This window comes from Staurois parvus, unplaced genomic scaffold, assembly GCF_062004578.1.
Source record: "Staurois parvus isolate SC_StPar_1 unplaced genomic scaffold, SC_StPar_1.0 ptg000171l, whole genome shotgun sequence".
Lineage (NCBI taxonomy): Eukaryota > Metazoa > Chordata > Amphibia > Anura > Ranidae > Staurois > Staurois parvus.
Genome location: NW_028317967.1, coordinates 520,001 through 539,817, shown reverse-complemented (window position 1 = coordinate 539,817; position 19,817 = coordinate 520,001). Strand labels below are relative to the sequence as shown.

Below are 19,817 nucleotides of genomic sequence, written 5' to 3'. Positions count from 1 at the left end.
ATTGGCCAATCAGTGATCACATGTATAGTAGTAAGCAAGATGTCACTTGCTGACATCTCTTACTATGTGTGAAATCTGTGAATGATCACGGAGGTCACATGGTACAAGGCTATTCACAACAGCCTTGTACCAGGTGACAAGCTGTGACCAATCACAGCTCACACAGTATTTCTCAATGGCTGCAAGAATGCAGTCAGAGAGAAGGAGAAATTATTGCTTTTACAGCCTTTATGGGTTTTAAAGCAATCAGTGAAAAAAAAAAATCATCATCACCCCCCACAAGTAGTGCAGTGTCACTATAGTGACACTGTACTGCTAGGGTGACAGAATGTTGAAAAAATAATCTAAAAGAATAAAATAAAAATGTAAAAAATTTTTGTAAAAAATTATAATTTTTGGTTATAAATGAATTTGGGTTATTTTTTTTTTAACCAAAAAGATAGCTGAATACATTTTGGCCAAGATTTATGAAGAAAGATTTGCAAAATTTTAGAACACCACTTTTTTTTTTTTTCAAAATGTTTGGACTTTTTCATTTATATAGCAAAAAAATAAAAATCCCAGTTGTGAATAAATGCCACCAAAAAAAGTTATCTGTCTCATAAAAATGCTAAAAAATTCATATGGGTACAGTGTTGCATGACTGCGCAATTGTCATTCAAAGTGTGATAGCGCTGAAAGCTGAAAATTGACCTGGACAGGAAGGGGGTGAAAGTGTCCGGACTTGAAGTGGTTAAAGAGATCTGTGAATGAACAACCGACAAATCCTGTCTGCCACCACAGCGAAGAGACAGGTAGTTATCAATGGAACACAAATGCAGTATTCACCACATTCGCAGTCCATTGACACTTCCTCCAGCTCAATAACTGAAAGTATGTAACTTGGAATGAACATGGAGCTGGAGGAAGTCTACAGCAGCTTGTGCTTTGATCCCCCTCGCCACAGATTGCATCTGCAATACTTTGCAGGTTTATATGCAGAAAAAAATAATAAATCCACATTTTTTATGCAAATGTGGTTGCATTTATTTATTTATTTTTCAATAGGTGGACTTAGTCTTCAAGAAAGCAAGAACACTGAGCATTCACAGACATCAATAGAAAAGGCCTGGGAAAGTTCGGAGCCAGCTGTTTTTAGGCACACTGGCTTCTTGGTTCCTGGAAGTTTCCTGACCCAGTGGCACAAAACAGAAGGACAAAGAACAGCTGTCCGGGACCCCCTCTCTCCATCCTCTCATTGTTTACTTTGCTATAGTAGATCAAACTGTTCATTCAGATTATCAGCAGTATTTATCTGAATGAATGAGTTAAAATATTGATTTTCTCCTGCAGTGAAACTTGATCTGAGAGAAGCAAGAAGCAGTGGCATTTATGTTGCCACAGAAAGAACTCCATGTTTAAAGCTGGACTGCAGCCAAAACATTTTTTTTATATTTTTATTTATTTAGTTTAATACTGAGGAAGAGTTACAATCACTGTCAGTACATGGACTATGTCAGTGAGGAGTGAATGTGTCAGTAGGACAGTGGATAGTTGTAGAGTTTTCTATCTATTTTATTTATTATATATATATATATTTATTTTTAGCATTTTAGGAGCCCCATTGATGGGCTTTGCTTAAATATCAGAGGACCCCTGATGTCTCACTTTTGAGAAAGAAGAAGGGACTGAGGACAGAGTCCACAGTCCTTTTCTCTGCAGCCTCAGTTGCACAGGACAGGGAATGAATGCAAAGCACTCTGTGCTGAGCAGCTTCCTGCTCATTCACAAGCATAGTCAACACAGTCATGAATGAACACAGTGTGAGTGATTGGTACCACTCATTCACTGTTATTCATTCAATAAAGAAAAGGGGACAGTAAAATGACATTTACCAACCCCTTCCCCCACTCTCCATTGGGGGGGGGGGGGGTTGTGGAAGAAGGGGGTTGTGGGAGACACAGGAGGGCCTTGGCAGCACTATGAGGAAAAAAAAAAAAAAACGTATACAGTGGGGATCGAAAGTTTGGGCACCCCAGCTAAAAATTTGTATTAATGTGCATAAAGAAGCCAAGGAAAGATGGAAAAATCTCCAAAAGGCATCAAATTACAGATTAGACATTCTTATAATATGTCAACAAAAGTTAGATTTTATTTCCATCATTTACACTTTCAAAATAACAGAAAACAAAAAAATGGCGTCTGCAAAAGTTTGGGCACCCTGCAGAATTTATAGCATGCACTGCCCCCTTTGCCAAGCTGAGACCTGCCAGTGTCATGGATTGTTCTCAATCATCGTCTGGCAAGACCAGGTGATGTCAATCTCAAAGGTTTTAAATGCCCAGACTCATCTGACCTTGCCCCAACAATCAGCACCATGGGTTCTTCTAAGCAGTTGTCTAGAAAACTGAAAATAGTTGACGCTCACAAAGCTGGAGAAGGCTATAAGAAGATAGCAAAGCGTTTTCAGATGTCAATATCCTCTGTTCGGAACGTAATTAAGAAACGGCAGTCATCAGGAACAGTGAAAGTTAAAGCAAGATCTGGAAGACCAAGAAAAATATCAGACAGAACAGCTCGCAGGATTGTGAGAAAAACAATTCAAAACCCACGTTTGACTGCACGATCCCTCCAGAAAGATCTGGCAGACACTGGAGTTGTGGTACACTATTCCACTATAAAGAGATACTTGTACAAATATGGTCTTCATGGAAGAGTCATCAGAAGAAAACCTCTTCTACGTCCTCACCACAAAAATCATCGTTTGAACTTTGCAAATGAACATATAGACAAGCCTGATGCATTTTGGAAACAAGTTCTGTGGACCGATGAGGTTAAAATTGAACTTTTTGGCCGGAATGAGCAAAGGTACGTTTGGAGAAGAAGGGGCACAGAATTTAATGAAAAGAACCTCTGTCCAACTGTTAAGCATGGGGTTGGATCAATCATGCTTTGGGGGTTGTGTTGCAGCCAGTGGCACAGGGAACATCTCACGAGTAGAAGGAAAAATGGATTCAATAAAATTTCAGCAAATTTTGGATGGTAACTTGATGCCATCTGTGAAAAAGCTGAAGTTAAAGAGAGGATGGGTTCTACAAATGGATAATGATCCTAAACACACCTCGAAATCCACGGGGGATTACATCAAGAGGCGTAAACTGAAGGTTTTGCCATGGCCTTCACAATCTCCTGACCTCAACATAATTGAAAATCTATGGATAGACCTTAAAAGAGCAGTGCGTGACAGACAGCCCAGAAATCTCAAAGAACTGGAAGACTTTTGTAAGGAAGAATGGGCAAAGATGCCTCAAACAAGAATTGAAAGACTCTTGGCTGGCTGCAAAAAGCGTTTACAAGCTGTGATACTTGCCAAAGGGGGCAGTACAAGATATTAACTCTGCAGGGTGCCCAAACTTTTGCAGACGCCATTTTTTTGTTTTCTGTTATTTTGAAAGTGTAAATGATGGAAATAAAATCTAACTTTTGTTGACATATTATAAGAATGTCTAATCTGTAATTTGATGCCTTTTGGAGATTTTTCCATCTTTCCTTGGCTTCTTTATGCACATTAATACAAATTTTTAGCTGGGGTGCCCAAACTTTCGATCCCCACTGTGTATATATATACAGTCATGGCCGAAATTGTTGGCACCCTTGATATTTCTCCAGGAAATCATGTATTTCTCACGAAACGTATTGCATTAACACATGTTTTGCTATACACATGTTTATTCCCTTTGTGTGTATTGGGACAAAACAAAAAAAGGGAGGAAACAAAAGCAAATTCGACATAATGTCACACAAACCTCCAAAAATGGGCTGGACAAAAGTATTGGCACCCTTTCACAACTGCGGATAAATAAGAATGTTACAAGCATGTGATGCTCCTGTAAACTCACCTGGGGCAAGTAACAGGTGTGGGCAATATAGAAATCACACCTGAAAGCAGATAAAAAGGAGAGACGTTCACTTAACCTTTGCATTGTGTGTCTGTCTGTGCCACACTAAGCATGGACAACAGAAAGAGGAGACGAGAACTGTCTGAGGACCTGAGAACCAAAATTGTGGCAAAATATCAACAATCTCAAGGTTACAAGTCCATCTCCAGAGAACTAGATTTGCCTTTGTCCACAGTGCGCAACATTATCAAGAAGTTTGCAACCCATGGCACTGTAGCTAATCTCCCTGGTCGTGGACGGATGAGGAAAATTGATGAAAGATTGCAACGCAGAATAGTCCGGATGGTGGATAAGCAGCCCCAAACATGTTCCAAAGACATTCAAGCTGTCCTGCAGGCTCAGGGAGCATCAGTGTCAGCGCGAACTATCCGTCGACATTTAAATGAAATGAAACGCTATGGCAGGAGACCCAGGAGGACCCCACTGCTGACACAGAGACATAAAAAAGCAAGACTACAGTTTGCCAAAATGTACTTGAGTAAGCCAAAAGCCTTCTGGGAAAACGTCTTGTGGACAGATGAGACCAAGATAGAGCTTTTCGGTAAAGCACATCATTCTACTGTTTACCGAAAACGGAATGAGGCCTACAAAGAACAAAACACAGTACCTACGGTAAAATATGGTGGAGGTTCAATGATGTTTTGGGGTTGTTTTGCTGCCTCTGGCACTGGGTGCCTTGACTGTGTGCAAGGCATCATGAAATCTGAGGATTACCAAAGGATTTTGGGTCGCACTGTAGGGCCCAGTGTCAGAAAGCTGGGTTTGCGTCCAAGATCCTGGGTCTTCCAGCAGGACAATGACCCCAAACATACGTCAAAAAGCACTCAGAAATGGATGGCAAAGAAGCGCTGGAGAGTTCTGAAGTGGCCAGCAATGAGCCCAGATCTAAATCCCATTGAACACCTGTGGAGAGATCTTAAAATTGCTGTTGGGAAAAGGTGTCCTTCCAATAAGAGAGACCTGGAGCTGTTTGCAAAGGAAGAGTGGTCCAAAATTCCGGGTGAGAGGTGTCAGAAGCTTATTGATGGTTATAGGAAGCGACTGATTTCAGTTATGTTTTCCAAAGGGTGTGCAACCAAATATTAAGTTAAGGGTGCCAATACTTTTGTCCAGCCCATTTTTGGGGTTTTGTGTGACATTATGTCATATTTGCTTTTCTGCCTCTGTTTTATATTTGTTCCAATACATACAAAGGGAATAAACATGTGTATAGCAAAACATGTGTTAATGCAATACCTTTTTTGTGTGAAATACTTGATTTTCAGGAAAAATATCAAGGGTGCCAACAATTTCGGCCATGACTGTATATATATATATATATATATATATATATATATATATATATATATATATATATATATATATATATATATATATAGCACACGATAATGCTTTTCTGTTTTCTAAGTACATCCATCCAATACCAGCATTCCTCTTCTTGGAAATACTGCTTCAAGTTTTAACATTAGATAGGTAAAAAAAAAAAATTGCATGTCTTCACATTGCGACTCCTAAGGTACAAGTGAATGGTCTGAACAGAATGTATAATAGCAACTAGACCTTGGGATTCTGGAAGTTTTCCATGGTCTAATTCCCATGCTTTTACAGTTTATTGAAATTAGAGGGTGATTGAAAACCAGTACATTCAGTTTTGGTGCTTAAAACCACCAGCAATGTGTGGGAAATTATGGTGAGGGAAATAGGAGGGCGAGTTCCTGCTCTGAAATGTTGTGTTTGTAATAATTTTTTTTTCTTCAATATTATTATACAGGATTTATATGGCGCCAACAGTGTGCACAGCGCATTACAATATAAAGGGAGGCAATACAGCAACAATACAAATTCAAAACAAGAGGGTTAGGAGTGTCTTGCACCTGGAAGCTTACAATCTAATAGAGAGGGTCTGGTGGAGCTGAAGGTAATAACTGTGGCAGATGAACTGATGGAAGAAATAAAAGATTTAGTTATAACCAGAAAGCAGGATAGGCTTCCCTGAAAAGATGAGTTTTCAAGGATCGCTTAAAAGTGGACAGAGTAGGAAATAGCAGGACAGATTGGGGTAGGGAGTTCCAGAGGATGAAAGAGGCTCTGGGGAAGTCCTGTAGATGAGCATGGGAGGAAGAGACAAAGGAGTTAGAGAGCAGGAGGTCCTGGGAGGAGCGAAGAGGACAGTTTGGGTATTATTTGGAGACAAGATTGGTGATGTAGCTCAGGGTAGAGTCGTGAATGGCTATGCATGTTATTGTTTATGTTTTGAATTTTAATTTGTTGAGCAAAAGGGAAGTCACTGGAGGGACTGGCAGACAGGGGTGGTGAACAATGAATGGTTAGTAAGGTGGATGAGTCTAGCAGCAGCATTCATGATAGACTGAAGAGGGGATAGCCTGCGATCAGGTAGGCCAATGAGGAGGGAGTTACAATAGTCAAGTTGAGAGATAACAAGGGAGTGAATAAGTTGCTTAGTGGTTTCAGTGGTTAAAAAGGGGTGTATTTGGAGATGTTGCGGAGGTGACGTCTACAAGATATGGACAGCGATTGGATTTGAGACTGAAAGGACAGATGGGAGTCTAGGATTACACCTAGTACCCTGGCATGAGGGGAGGGATGGATAACTGTATTGTTGATCTTAATGGAGAAGTCAGGAGAGGGGGCGCGGGCTGGAGGGAATATTATGAGCTTAGTTTTAGAACGACTGAGTTTGAGGAAGTGGTGTGACATCCATGCTGATACATCAGTTAATAAGCTAGTATTGCGAGAGGAGATTAAAGGAACAAAGTGAGGAGTAGAAAGACAGATTTGGGTGTCATCAGCATAGAGATGGTACTGGAAGCCATGAGAGTTTATCAAGTGACCAAGGGAGGAGGTGTACGAGGTCAGAACCTTGGGGGTCCCCGGCAGAAAGAGGAAGTGGAGAGGAGACAGAATTACAGGTAACACTGAAGGAGTTCTGTGATGGGTAGGAGGAGAACTAGGAGAGACCAGACTCTTGGAAGCCAAGGGAATGGAGTTTTTTTTTTTTCTTGAAGGAGCAGGTGGTCAACAGTATAAAGGGCTACAGAGAGGTCTAGCAGTAGGAGTAGTGGCCTTTGGTTGTAGCAGTTAGTAAATTATTCAGCGGAGTGTAGTAAGTGAAAGCCAGACTGAGGGGTCAAGAAGGTTGTTGTCAGTGAGGTAAGACCTAAGACAGTTGCAGACTAAGCATTCTAAAAGGTTAGAAGTAAACAGGAGCAGGGAGATGGGTCTTAAATTGTTCAGGCTGATGGGGTCCAGTGAAGGCTTTTTACGTATGGGAGTGATCTGTGTATGCTTCAGAGGGGAGGGAAAGGTGCCAGCTGGAAGGGAGAGATTGAAGATGTGAGTGGGAGAGCAAAGAACAGAAGAAGAGGATGACCATAGTAGTTGTAAGGGAACGAGGTCCAGTGGACAGGTGGTAAGGTGGGCTTCTGCATTCAGATCACTCTTCAGAAAGCATTTGAGAGGAGGTGAGGAGGCACTGTATCACCTCTTCGCCATGCTTTAACCCCATGAATCCTGCACTAATGTGCAGCAACCACATACATTGCACATGGTTGTGGGGTACTTGCAGAGTGGCAGATGTAGAATTCCTGCCATGGCCACAAAGCATCACAGCTGTAGCATGTGTACACCACCCCCAGTTGTTGCCTCTTCAGCTAAAGGGGCTAGCTGTTAGGGGACAGTAAAGCACAGCTTAACCAAGGGGTTTAACTACCCTCCCAACCTTACCTGTGAATGTAACCTATATCTCAGGACTTGACAGATAGCAATTCAAATCCTTTGACAGTAAGGCCTCATTCACACTATGATGCAGAGACATCAGTTTTTCTCCACGCGTTTTGCAAGGGCCCAACCAAATAATTGTTCTCTATGCACCCTGTTCACACCACTAGTATCACGTGTGAATTTTTTCTGTGCAGGAATCTGCAAGATGTATAAAACTCATTGAGACCTGCATGAAAACTAATGTAAATGTTTGTTTGCAAGTGAAACCTGTGCGTTTTTCCCATCAGTGTTCATACATGTATGGTGTGAACGAGGCCTTAAATCCACTCCCTTATATGTATTTAACCTTGGACTGGGCAGAGTGACTGCAATTCAAATTTAAATGAATGGCATTTCAGTGTAACACATTAGTCTTCATTATTTTCTCCATCATGCAAAGAACAAGCCCCCTGTAAATTTCCAAGAACTGGGATAATGTGCTCACAACATGTGAACAACTCACATCAATGTGCTTGCAGTCAGAAATCTTGTTACATTCTTGCTGTAGTTTCTGCTGTGCAATCCCTATGCAGGGGAGGCCATACAGCTCCCGGCTGAGATTGGTTTGAATTAGGAACAACTGGGAAATAATAGAGAGCAGTATAAGACGTTCACAGATGTGTACTCACCAGCTCCTTGGACTCTCCCAGCAAATCCTCAACATCTGAGAAGCTGAAGCCAGCGACAGTAATAAACTGACTGACAACAGAGACAAACTTGTCCCCAGGCACAGAGGACTGAGTCTTCTGATATTCCAGCTCCTAGGCAAGGGATACAAATCAGACTGATCACTTTCTTGCACATTTCTTTGTATTTAAAGTGGAACTAAATTCATAAATGTCAACATTTCCAAGAACAGTTACATTCAAGGCATGCCATGACTGCTGACATTCACAGTGGCTTCTTAGTAGTAATCCAGCTGGAAACCTCTGCAAAAGCTTCTTAAAAAGGAGAGCGCCAGTTAGGATAAAAATCAACCAACAAATTGGCTATGTACAAATAGAAAGGCTTCAAATTACAAACTGTAGATGTACCTGAAGTGCAGGTTACAAGCCACTTTCCAGCAGGTGCCCTGTTGACAATAACAGCACTGTGATGGACAGGTCACTGTGACATTTTTGGGCTCCAAATGCAAACTAGGTGTTACACACAACAACATCACAGCTACTGTGACCTATCCGCCTATCTCATGGTGCGATTATTTTCAACATTGCATCTGCTGGAAAGGGATTCTCTGAAAAATTGTAATTGCATTACTGTTCTACCAATACGTTGCTTTTGTACTTTAAAGGATATGTTCATCTTTCGTAACATAATACACCCATATTCAGGGTGTAGCATGTTAAGATCAGAATGCCCCCCCCCCCCAATCCCCATTGTAACAGCTAGTAGGGGATCTTTCCTCCCCGCCAGCTGTCACAATTTTAAAAAACCGCAACCAGCTAGCCATGTTTTTTTAAAAAACTGTGGCAGCAAGCGGGGAGGAGAAGATCCCACACTAGCTGTAACAGAGAATGCATGAAGGTAAAAGCCCTTGAGCTTTTAGAACAGTGGTTCTCAACCTTCCTAATGCCGCGACCCTTTAATACAGTTCCTCATGTTGTGGTGACCCCCAACCATAAAATTATTTTCGTTGCTACTTCATAACTGTAATTTTGCAGTGGGAGGAATAGTGTCCCATCGTTGGTATCAGTGGGAGGAATAGTGTCCCATCGTTGGTATCAGTGGGAGGAATAGTGTCCCATCGTTTGTGTCAGTGGGAGGAATAGTGCCACATTGTTGGTGTCAGTGGGAGGAATAGTGCCCCATCATTGGTATTCGTGACACCAATGATGGGGCACTATTCCTCCTACTGACACCAATGATACTTACCTTGCTGACTCCTGCTGCAGCCTGGGCTTCCTCCCTCCCTCTCCCATTTACAGCCAGCATGCCTGGCTGCAGCAGCACCATCTGCACGCTACAGACACTTACCTGTCAGCTGTCTTCCTTCTCCGGCCGCTCCCTTGCTCGATCTTCTTTGATCTTCTCGCTGCTGCTCGGCTCCTCCTCCTCGCCGGTGATTGGCCACCTGTGCGCCTCTCCTGAGCTACAGTTCCGGCGGCCAATCACTGGCGAGGAGGCGGAGCTGTTGAGTGATCCCGGGGATGTGGCCAGATGACAGGGGCAGCATGTCATCCCGCACACACATTGCGTCCAGGGAAATGTGGACGTATCTGCATGTGGGCGGACCCGCCTGGAGACTGATAGAGGAGCGGTGTCTCGGTTCCTAAGACCATCGGAAATATGTGTTTTCCGATGGTCTTAGGAGACCCCTGTGAAAGGGTTGTTCGACCCCCAAAGGGGTCGCGACCCACAGGTTGAGAACCGCTGCTTTAGAACCACTTTAAGTACAAAGTTGTGGAAATTTAGCTTTTTCTGCAGCACATGCTCATTTCAAATGCCAGTAATATTAATAAAGCCAGACACATCCAGGCAATTTGCATTTTCAAAAGAACACCAGCATTGACAGCCCTATGTGTTGATGTACTTTCAAAGACTGAAAAAAGTTGGGAATACTTACAGTTTCTACAGCTTTCAAGCCATTCCTCAAGTTACTGACCTCTTTCTCCAGCTCGGTCATACTATATTAATTAGAGAAAAAAAAAAGTTATGTAGAGAAAAACATTATCCAATACTATTTTGATGGGTAACTATAGTGGTTTTCACTTAACTGTATTTTTGTTTTTAATTTAGGTTTTTAATCACTTCTGTTATTTGTAGAACATCCTTAATTTACAAATAAACATTCAATACAGGATATAAGAGCCCAGCACTCGTTCTGCACTTCAGCTGTGTGTGTAATCTGAGATCATTCTATTATGTATGTAGACAGCAAGTTTGCTGCCATGTTAATACAAAGTACTATCAGATGGCCACAAAAAAAGAGTACATTTTAAATAATTTACATTTACCTAACTAAAGAGAAAAAAAGAAATAAAAGTATTTGTAATCTGTAAAATATATGGAAAAACAAATTATTTTCCCCAGTGTACAAGAAGGGCTTTGTAATAATCATCATGCGGTCAAGAACTGAATCGGAGAACAAAAAAAACCTAAGATGGCATAACCTGCCTTAATCTTTATATAATATAAATATATATATATATATATATATATATATATATATATATATATATACACACACACACACATACACACACACACACACACACACACACACACACACACACACACACACACAGACCTTTGCTGCTACTTACTTGACTTTTGCAGCCTCAGGGATACTTTGGAGCTCTTCATGCAGGCTGACAACTTTGGGATACTTCTTTTCTACCACAGTTATAAGATAGTGCAAAAGGGTGATGTTCCTGTAAGAAGAAGCATATAGCATTATGTAACCATTCCAGAAGCCAGGAACCAATCCAGTAACTGAGAAGCAAGATGGAATAGTGAGCCCTGAGACAATAGGTCTGGACTGTTGGGAACAGACCATGGGCCACCTTCTAGTAGTCTAAATAGAAGAGGTCCATCTTCTTATTTCACTATATAGAAAAAAAACTGAGGACTCACAGGGTGGGACAGGGTTATAGTGGGGACGCCCAAGGGCACATCCTCAAAAACTTGCCATTGTCCAATCACCTAGTTATAGGTGCAAGCCTACAAGCCAGGGTCTAGGAATACTTAGCCTGTGTCTTGTACTGTGCGATTAGGATGCGGTATAGGGGACCCCGCACACCGCCAGCTCACTGTGCAGTGTTCAGTGAATCATCCTCAGCCTCCTCCTGAGCCATGCCCTCAGATGCATTTCACCCCACCCTGGGGCTTAGGCGAAACATCAGAGGCATGGCTCAAGGAGGGCCGGAGGCTGAGGCCATTTCATTGAACAATGCACAGTGAGCTGGCAATGTGTGGCATCTTTGATTGCATGGTTATGCTGCTTTCTGTATCAAGCATTCTGGATGCTTGTATCCTCACTACAGAGTGGATCACTAGATAAGTAATCACAGACAAGGCACCTAAAGTGGCACTAAAGCAGATGTAACGGGTCACTGTGTGTGTGATTAAGATGTTTGCGTTGCTGGTGACAGTCATCTAGTTAGCACCACAGTGAGACATGAAAGGAGGAAAGTGTTCCATCGCCTGTATGTGCCCTCCAAAGCAATCCTGCTGCCGGTAAGAGTTATTGCCAGCACCAAGACTGCAAGTGTGACACCACCCTATGGTAAAATCTCATCTTCGTAAGGACACAAATGTAACTAACGTCAATCTGATAAAATACATTGTAACTAGATAGTGTGATCTAGTACAACATATAAATACAGAGAAAGAAATGCTAGTTGCCTGGCTACTATGCAGACATAATAGTGTGCAGCAAGCAGCCAGCATTTTCAGAAGGATATCTGAAAAAAGAAACAGAACCGCTAGTTTTCTCAATGCAGGTTTCCTTCAAAAAGCAGAACGTTTGCAGCACCCAATGAATGAGGAAAGTCATAAACAACATTAACATAGGAGCAGGAAATAATGTACAACACAGCCATCATTATAGACAATCAAGACCACCCAGGTAGAGCAATCTGCATCAGTTCAGCAGCAGACATGGATGCACGCAGCGTATATTCCATTCATATACTCCAGTGCTGCAGCACATGCAAACATTGGACAAAGTTGGCTTCCGTCCAATGAGTGCATCATATTCGCTGTAGAATTTAAACAGCTGAATGTCATCAGCACCATCCCTCTTCCTTACATTACCTCATATAGTCCCCACAGGAGCATTTTTCATGTTTTAATGTTGGAAGCAAGAAAGAAAACCACAGCTCTGAAGGGAAATTAGCAGCTTTCACACGTGGGATTCTATAGAAAACACCCCCTGTGAGAGGTTGAATGCAGGAAAAGCATAAACCACTGCTAGGAACTTTGTAATTGCTCTGCGTTTAATATAGGAGGCTTTTAACACAACCATTAGGGTATTTCCTGACCAGTTTTCTCCTGTAGGGGGCAGTGGTGAAAGTAAAGTGGTGAAGGGTGCATCAGTCCCAGATCCCAAGTAGTAGGTCATTGTTAGAGGGTGATCAGCCTACAGTGACTGGGTGGATACATGGATAGAACTTGAATGTACAGTGGGGATCGAAAGTTTGGGCACCCCAGCTAAATATTTGTATTAATATGCATAAAGAAGCAAAGGAAAGATGGAAAAATTTCCAAAAGGCATCAAATTACAGATTAGACATTCTTATAATATGTCAACAAAAGTTAGATTTTATTTCCATCATTTACACTTTCAAAATAACAGAACACAAAAAAATGGCGTCTGCAAAAGTTTGGGTACCCCGCAGAGTTAATATCTTGTACTGCCCCCTTTGGCAAGTATCACAGCTTGTAAATGCTTTTTGTAGCCAGCCAAGAGTCTTTCAGTTCTTGTTTGAGGTATCTTTGCCCATTCTTCCTTACAAAAGTCTTCCAGTTCTTTGAGATTTCTGGGCTGTCTGTCACGCACTGCTCTTTTAAGGTCTATCCATACATTTTCAATTATGTTGAGGTCAGGAGATTGTGAAGGCCATGGCAAAACCTTCAGTTTACGCCTCTTGATGTAATCCCCCGTGGATTTTGAGGTGTGTTTAGGATCATTATCCATTTGTAGAAGCCATCCTCTCTTTCACTTCAGCTTTTTCACAGATGGCATCAAGTTACCATCCAAAATTTGCTGAAATTTTATTGAATCCATTTTTCCTTTTACTCGTGAGATGTTCCCTGTGCCACTGGCTGCAACACAACCCCAAAGCATGATTGATCAAACCCCATGCTTAACAGTTGGACAGAGGTTCTTTTCATTAAATTCTGTGCCCCTTCTTCTCCAAACGTACCTTTGCTCATTCCGGCCAAAAAGTTCAATTTTAACCTCATCGATCCACAGAACTTGTTTCCAAAATGCATCAGGCTTGTCTATATGTTCATTTGCAAAGTTCAAACGATGATTTTTGTGATGAGGACATAGAAGAGGTTTTCTTCTGATGACTCTTCCATGAAGACCATATTTGTACAAGTATCTCTTTATAGTGGAATAGTGTACCACAACTCCAGTGTCTGCCAGATCTTTCTGGAGGGATCGTGCAGTCAAACGTGGGTTTTGAATTGTTTTTCTCACAATCCTGCGAGCTGTTCTGTCTGATATTTTTCTTGGTCTTCCAGATCTTGCTTTAACTTCCACTGTTCCTGATGACTGCCATTTCTTAATTACATTCCAAACAGAGGATATTGACATCTGAAAACGCTTTGCTATCTTCTTATAGCCTTCTCCAGCTTTGTGAGCGTCAACTATTTTCAGTTTTCTAGACAACTGCTTAGAAGAACCCATGGTGCTGATTGTTGGGGCAAGGTCAGATGAGTCTGGGCATTTAAAACCTTTGAGATTGACATAACCTGGTCTTCCCAGACGATGATTGAGAACAATCCATGACACTGGCAGGTCTCAGCTTTGCAAAGGGGGCAGTGCATGCTATAAATTCTGCAGGGTGCCCAAACTTTTGCAGACACCATTTTTTTGTTTTCTGTTATTTTGAAAGTGTAAATGATGGAAATAAAATCTAACTTTTGTTGACATATTATAAGAATGTCTAATCTGTAATTTGATGCCTTTTGGAGATTTTTCCAACTTTCCTTGGCTTCTTTATGCACATTAATACAAATTTTTAGCTGGGGTGCCCAAACTTTCGATCCCCACTGTAAACACATTAACTTGCTTCATCAAACATTATAAAAAGTCTAATAAATCGGAATTCCAGGAAAGCAGCTAAATACACAGATTAAATCAATATACTGAAACTATTTTTACTTGCCAAAAGATATGTACCTGTCCATTCCTTCCTGAAATATACACAGCTCTTCTGTACAGCATAGCACCCCCAACTACACCCCCTTTAAGCTTCAATGGCAGGGGGCTTACATGCCACAATCGCACTGCTTCGCACCTGCTATCCAGCATGTTGCAATCAGAAGGCAGCAAGCCCATTGAACGCAACGCATTGATGCAAACGCCCCGCCTCCTCACCACCTGAAATCACTTCTTAAAAGAGATCCATATGCAGATTCCTCTTCAGAGGAGCATCCAGTTTAGACGCACATCTAAACCTAGCTTTACATGTTTTGTCCCTTCCCCAGCCTGTGACTGGACAGTGAAAGGAGAAGCAGCAGACTGATGAGCTTGTCCGTCTGCCCTCACCTCCTATCTACAAGTTCCTTGTTAGCCCATGGTCACTTTAGCACAACTGACTGGGTGGTTGCGCTGCTTTTCCAAACATCCAGTCTGAGCTCTACTGTACAATCTACTGCAAGAGGCTAATACCAGGTCAGATTCAGGTAAAAATAAATCTAACGACCTATTGATAAATACAGAGCTGCATTAAATTTGTGACTTTTTAGCAAACTGAAATTCAGCTTTAAAGTGTATCCAGATAAAATGAAAAGGTAAATACTATACGCTCTCCCTACCCTGCAGTCCCCGCTGTACTTACCACCCGAGGTAATGAGCTGTCAGTGCCCACGCAGCCAATGCAGTGGTTCAGGGAATGGATATCCCTGCTCTTCTTTCTGCAGCACTTCCAGGACAGAGCAGAGTGATTCTGATTGGTCAGCGCTGGCACATAGCACTGATCTGTTCCGGAAGTGCTGTGGAAATAAAAGGGAGAAGAGCAGGGAATTAAAATCCCTAGACCGCTGCATTGGCATTGACTGCTCCTTACCCAGGGAGGGAAGTACAGCAGAGACCCGGGTGTGGGGAGGGTGTATGGTGTTAGTTCACCTTTTCATTTTTTTGAGGTGAAATAATCCTTTAACCACTTGCCCTCCAGAGGATTTACCCCCTTCTACCTGACCAGGCCATTTTGTTTACAATACAGCGCTGTGTTACTTTAACTGACAATTCCGTGGTCACGCAACACTGCACCCAAATTAAATTTCCATCCTTTTTTCCCCCCATAAATAGAGCTTTTGTTTGGTGGTATTTGATCGCATGTGCGGTTTTTATTTTTTGCTCTATAAACAAAAGAAGACTGACAAAAATTAATTGGTTTATGTGAAAGTTATAGCGTTTACAAATGGCGGTATATATACTGGAATTTTTTCTTTTACTAGCAATGGCAGTGATCAGTGACTTATAGAGTGACTGCAGCGGCCATTTTGACACGGGGGGGGAAACTGACTTGGTGTCACTGACATCCCCAGTGACACCAATACAGTGATTAGTGCTAATAAAAAGCACTGACCCGGTACTAATGACACTGGGCAGGAAGGGGTTAACATGTGTGCTGATCAAAGGGTTAACTGCGTGTGCTATGCAGAGCCATACAAAGCAGTATGCAAAAGCTGACAAGGGAGACATCTCTATTGTTTGCAATCAGGTCTCTCCCCCATCGGTAATGCTCAGAGATTGCTGGCTGCTGGCGGGGAACCACTAGCTGGGACCTGGTGATTGACAGCTGAGGCTGCAAATGGTGGAGCGGGTAGGGCGTGCATGCCCCCTACCCGGAACTGCAAAATCACGTATATATACACGATTTTGTGCACCCGTGCCGCCCTGTAGCAGCAATTCTGCCATAGGGCGGCGAGGAAGCGGTTAAAGATCTACAAAGATGATGAAGTATCTCCTAGATTGTAAGCTCGAAAGAGCAGGGCCCTCGATCCCCTCATGTTTTGCATTGTATTGGTATTGTTCTGTCACATGTTCTGTCCCCCTTTGTAATGTACGGCGCTGCGCGAACCATTGGCGCTTTATAAATACTGTATAATAATAATAATAATAATAATAATAAGAGTAGACCATGGTATGGTTAGTGTACCTTTACCAAGATAAAACATCTACACAGTCAATGTATCTTTATAGAGATAAAATGGTAACATCTTGAACAAGACATTGTGGTAGTCCTGGCGTACAAAGGCTGTAGCATCAATATATGGTGTTATCTGTTTTGTGTCAAGTAAAAAGATGTAGAAAAGTACCATGTGTGCTGGATCAGATCTGCTCTAATTATTTTACTCGCACCTACCTCCCAACATCATTCTCTAACAGACTGATACTGAAAATAGTTTAAACCTTGCAAGAGGGAGCATGCCACTCTAACCCAAAGGCAGCCTAAAAGACCATGGTTGAGCCATCTTATTGTACGCTGCTTTCAGTTCAGACAAGCAGATCTCCCTACAAAATCTCAATGTATTTCTACATAACCAATGTGTTTTAGGACTGGCCCAGAAAATGCATCACATCCCTACCATCCCAACAAAAGGAAATATTATAGGCTCTGGGTACACCTAACCTTTATTCCGATCACCTTATTTGAACTGTTATTTTAGCAGTGATTGATTTTGTAGAATTAGGTATAGAAAGCAGTGTCAACAGATCTGTAGCCAAAGGACAAAGTTCAAGAGCTAAAATACACCTGTAACTTGTTCAGCTTACTTGTCTATACTGGATTTGGTATCGGCAATCTTGTTTAAGCTGGAAATTTTAAACCCGTAAGCGTTTCCTCGCTGTCCTTTGTTCATGTAGTTTCCAAAAGCAAGAACCACTTCCAACAGCTGCTTTAAGCTTTTACTCTGCAGCACTTGCTTAGAAGCGGCACGAATTGCTGCACAAAGACAGAACAGAATATAATGAGCGAATAAGGTGGGCCAAGAGACACACACAAAAAAAAAAACCAAACACGGAACCTAGAACACACAAATAAATCTGACAAAATTACTATATATATATATATATATATATATATATATATATATATATATATATATATATATATATATATATATATGTAAAATCCAAACTGGTGTAAAGAAACTCAAAGGTCTTGAAGAGGAGGTAGATCAAAAACAGCAGTGTTTTTATTGTCAACATTTTGATGACGTTCAGTCCATCTTTCTCAAGACGGATGGACTGAGCTTCATCAAAACGCTGACAATAAAATACTGCTGTTTTTTGATCTACCTCCTCTGCAGGACCAGTGAATGTCTTTACACCATTTTGGATTTCTTTGTGGGTGAGCACCTGGGAAATTCCGTGGCTACCCTTGGAACTGTCTTTTATTCATAATGTGTGTATATGTATATATATATATATATACACACACACACACATATATACACACACATATTCACACACATCCTATTATACAGTATATATATTACTGTATATACATATATACACAGTTATATTTTCAGAAAATTGCACAGTTTATAAACACATGTACAATTCCAACTTACCATCTACCTTTGGTTTGACTTCAGCAACTCTTTCTGCAAACTTCTTTTTGAAATACAGAGACTGCAGCCGCTGTTGGTAGTGGTTGATCCTAAAACAAAGAGTAGGTGATAAGTATGGCTGGATCTGGGAAATGTCTGTTATAAACAAGCTTGCATGGTCAGTGAAGTTTTCCTAAACAAAATGCATATCATCACTTCATAAACACAAGTAAATTACACAACCAGCATAACTTTGGCCTTGTTAGGACTAGTATAACATGCGGAGACTACCTATACTTAGCAGTTTGTGATCTTTGGTGATTGCATAAGTGTGTCACAGCATTTAAAGCATTATGTACAAGTCCTAGAACAGACATTAAAGTCAACTTATGTGGAGGAGATGGCATCCTTTTTCTGAGCCCTTATCTGCATTTACAGAACAGATGCAGACACACTGGACATAACTTTGTTAACATTAGCCTGGATCTGTGATGAGAGCTCTCAAAGGTTGCTTTGTATAACTGGACATATTTAAAGAGATTACTGTATGTGATTTAAATGCACAGCTATACTTTTACTGTATTTCTTTAAATCCTTTAAATGAATGGAACCGCATTAGGCAGAGCAAGTGACTTCCTAAACAAAAGAATCTACACCTTGTAAATCAATGCCCTGCAACAAGAATAAATACAAAAAAGCTGAAAACCTCCTGTAATAAAGGGCTAAAAAAGAAAAGTGAGCAACTTCCAAAATGTGAAATTATATTGAACGAAAATCTCCTGCAGCTGTGAAAAGACAAGGTTCACACTTTTCCAAAGCTGCGCTGGGAACAGCACTGAAGAAAAAGGATGTATTTTAAGTGCAAACCGCATGGGACTGCAGGAAATATAAAGGAGGTTTAGTTACACTTTAATTCCATCCATCTGGCTTAGGCTTCAGCTTTTGATTATTTTAATGTGTCGCCTTAAGTGTGTGTGATTTTCTGTTATCTCCTAACTCACGAAGTGCCCAGGAGCATACCTCTGCTTGGAGGGGCTCAAAGGAGACACAACGGGACAATGTCATTAAGCTGCTTCCATGCACATCACACACACAGTTCCCCACACATGGCTAATGTGTAAGGTAAAGTCCACAGGCTTGGAAAAATCCATATGTAAATGTATAGACAACTGGCTAAAAGATCGTATTCAGAGAGTAGTGGTTAATGATTCATACTCTCTTTACGTCTGGAGGAAAAGAAATTTAATCTCCGAACTCGGAAAGGGTTCTTCACAGTGAGAGCTGTGAAAATGTGGAATAGACTCCCTCAAGAGTTGGTTCTGGCCAGCTCAGTGGATTGCTTTAAAAAAGGCCTGGATTCTTAGATACACAGAATATAACTGGATACTACCATTTATAGGTAAAGTTGATCCAGGGAATATCCGATTGCCTCTCGGAGGATCAGGAAGGAATTTTTATCCTTGCAGAAGCAAATTGGATCATGCTTTGCTGGTGGTGGGAGGGTTGTCTTCCTCTGAATCAACTTATAACTTTTTTTTTTTTTTTTAATGGTTGAACTGGATGGACTTTTGTCTTTTTTCAGCCAGACTAACTATGTAACATCAGCAAAAGAAAATTTCCTAGGCATGTGAATTGCATGTGGAGGCTCTGAGGACCCATCACGTGGTGCAGTGGGAGCTCTCAATGGAGCCTTATACTGAAATCTAATTTAAGAAACTGCTACATCTGCTCTGTCTAAAGGAGTGGACACAGGTGTATGTAGATATCTTATATCCTGGGCTAGGATGACTATCAAAAGATATTGATTAATTCAAAAGCAGCCATGTGCAATACTGAGCTTTGAAAATGCCTAACAAACAATAATAG

The 19,817-nt window shown here is 41.3% G+C and overlaps 1 protein-coding gene across 3 annotated transcripts in view; it reads right to left on the bottom strand.

Annotated features, from left to right (window-relative positions):
* Positions 1-19,817, bottom strand: part of DAAM1 (dishevelled associated activator of morphogenesis 1) — a 268,997-nt gene that overhangs the window by 18,947 nt on the left and 230,233 nt on the right. For all 3 annotated transcript variants that reach the window (XM_089676532.1, XM_089676535.1, XM_089676533.1), the window contains 5 exons: positions 17,973-18,061; positions 17,173-17,341; positions 10,982-11,089; positions 10,282-10,342; positions 8,348-8,479 (listed from right to left, as the gene is read on the bottom strand). In XM_089676532.1, coding sequence (XP_089532658.1) covers positions 8,348-8,479; positions 10,282-10,342; positions 10,982-11,089; positions 17,173-17,341; positions 17,973-18,061 — 559 coding nt within the window. The remainder of the gene's footprint in view (positions 1-8,347; positions 8,480-10,281; positions 10,343-10,981; positions 11,090-17,172; positions 17,342-17,972; positions 18,062-19,817) is intronic.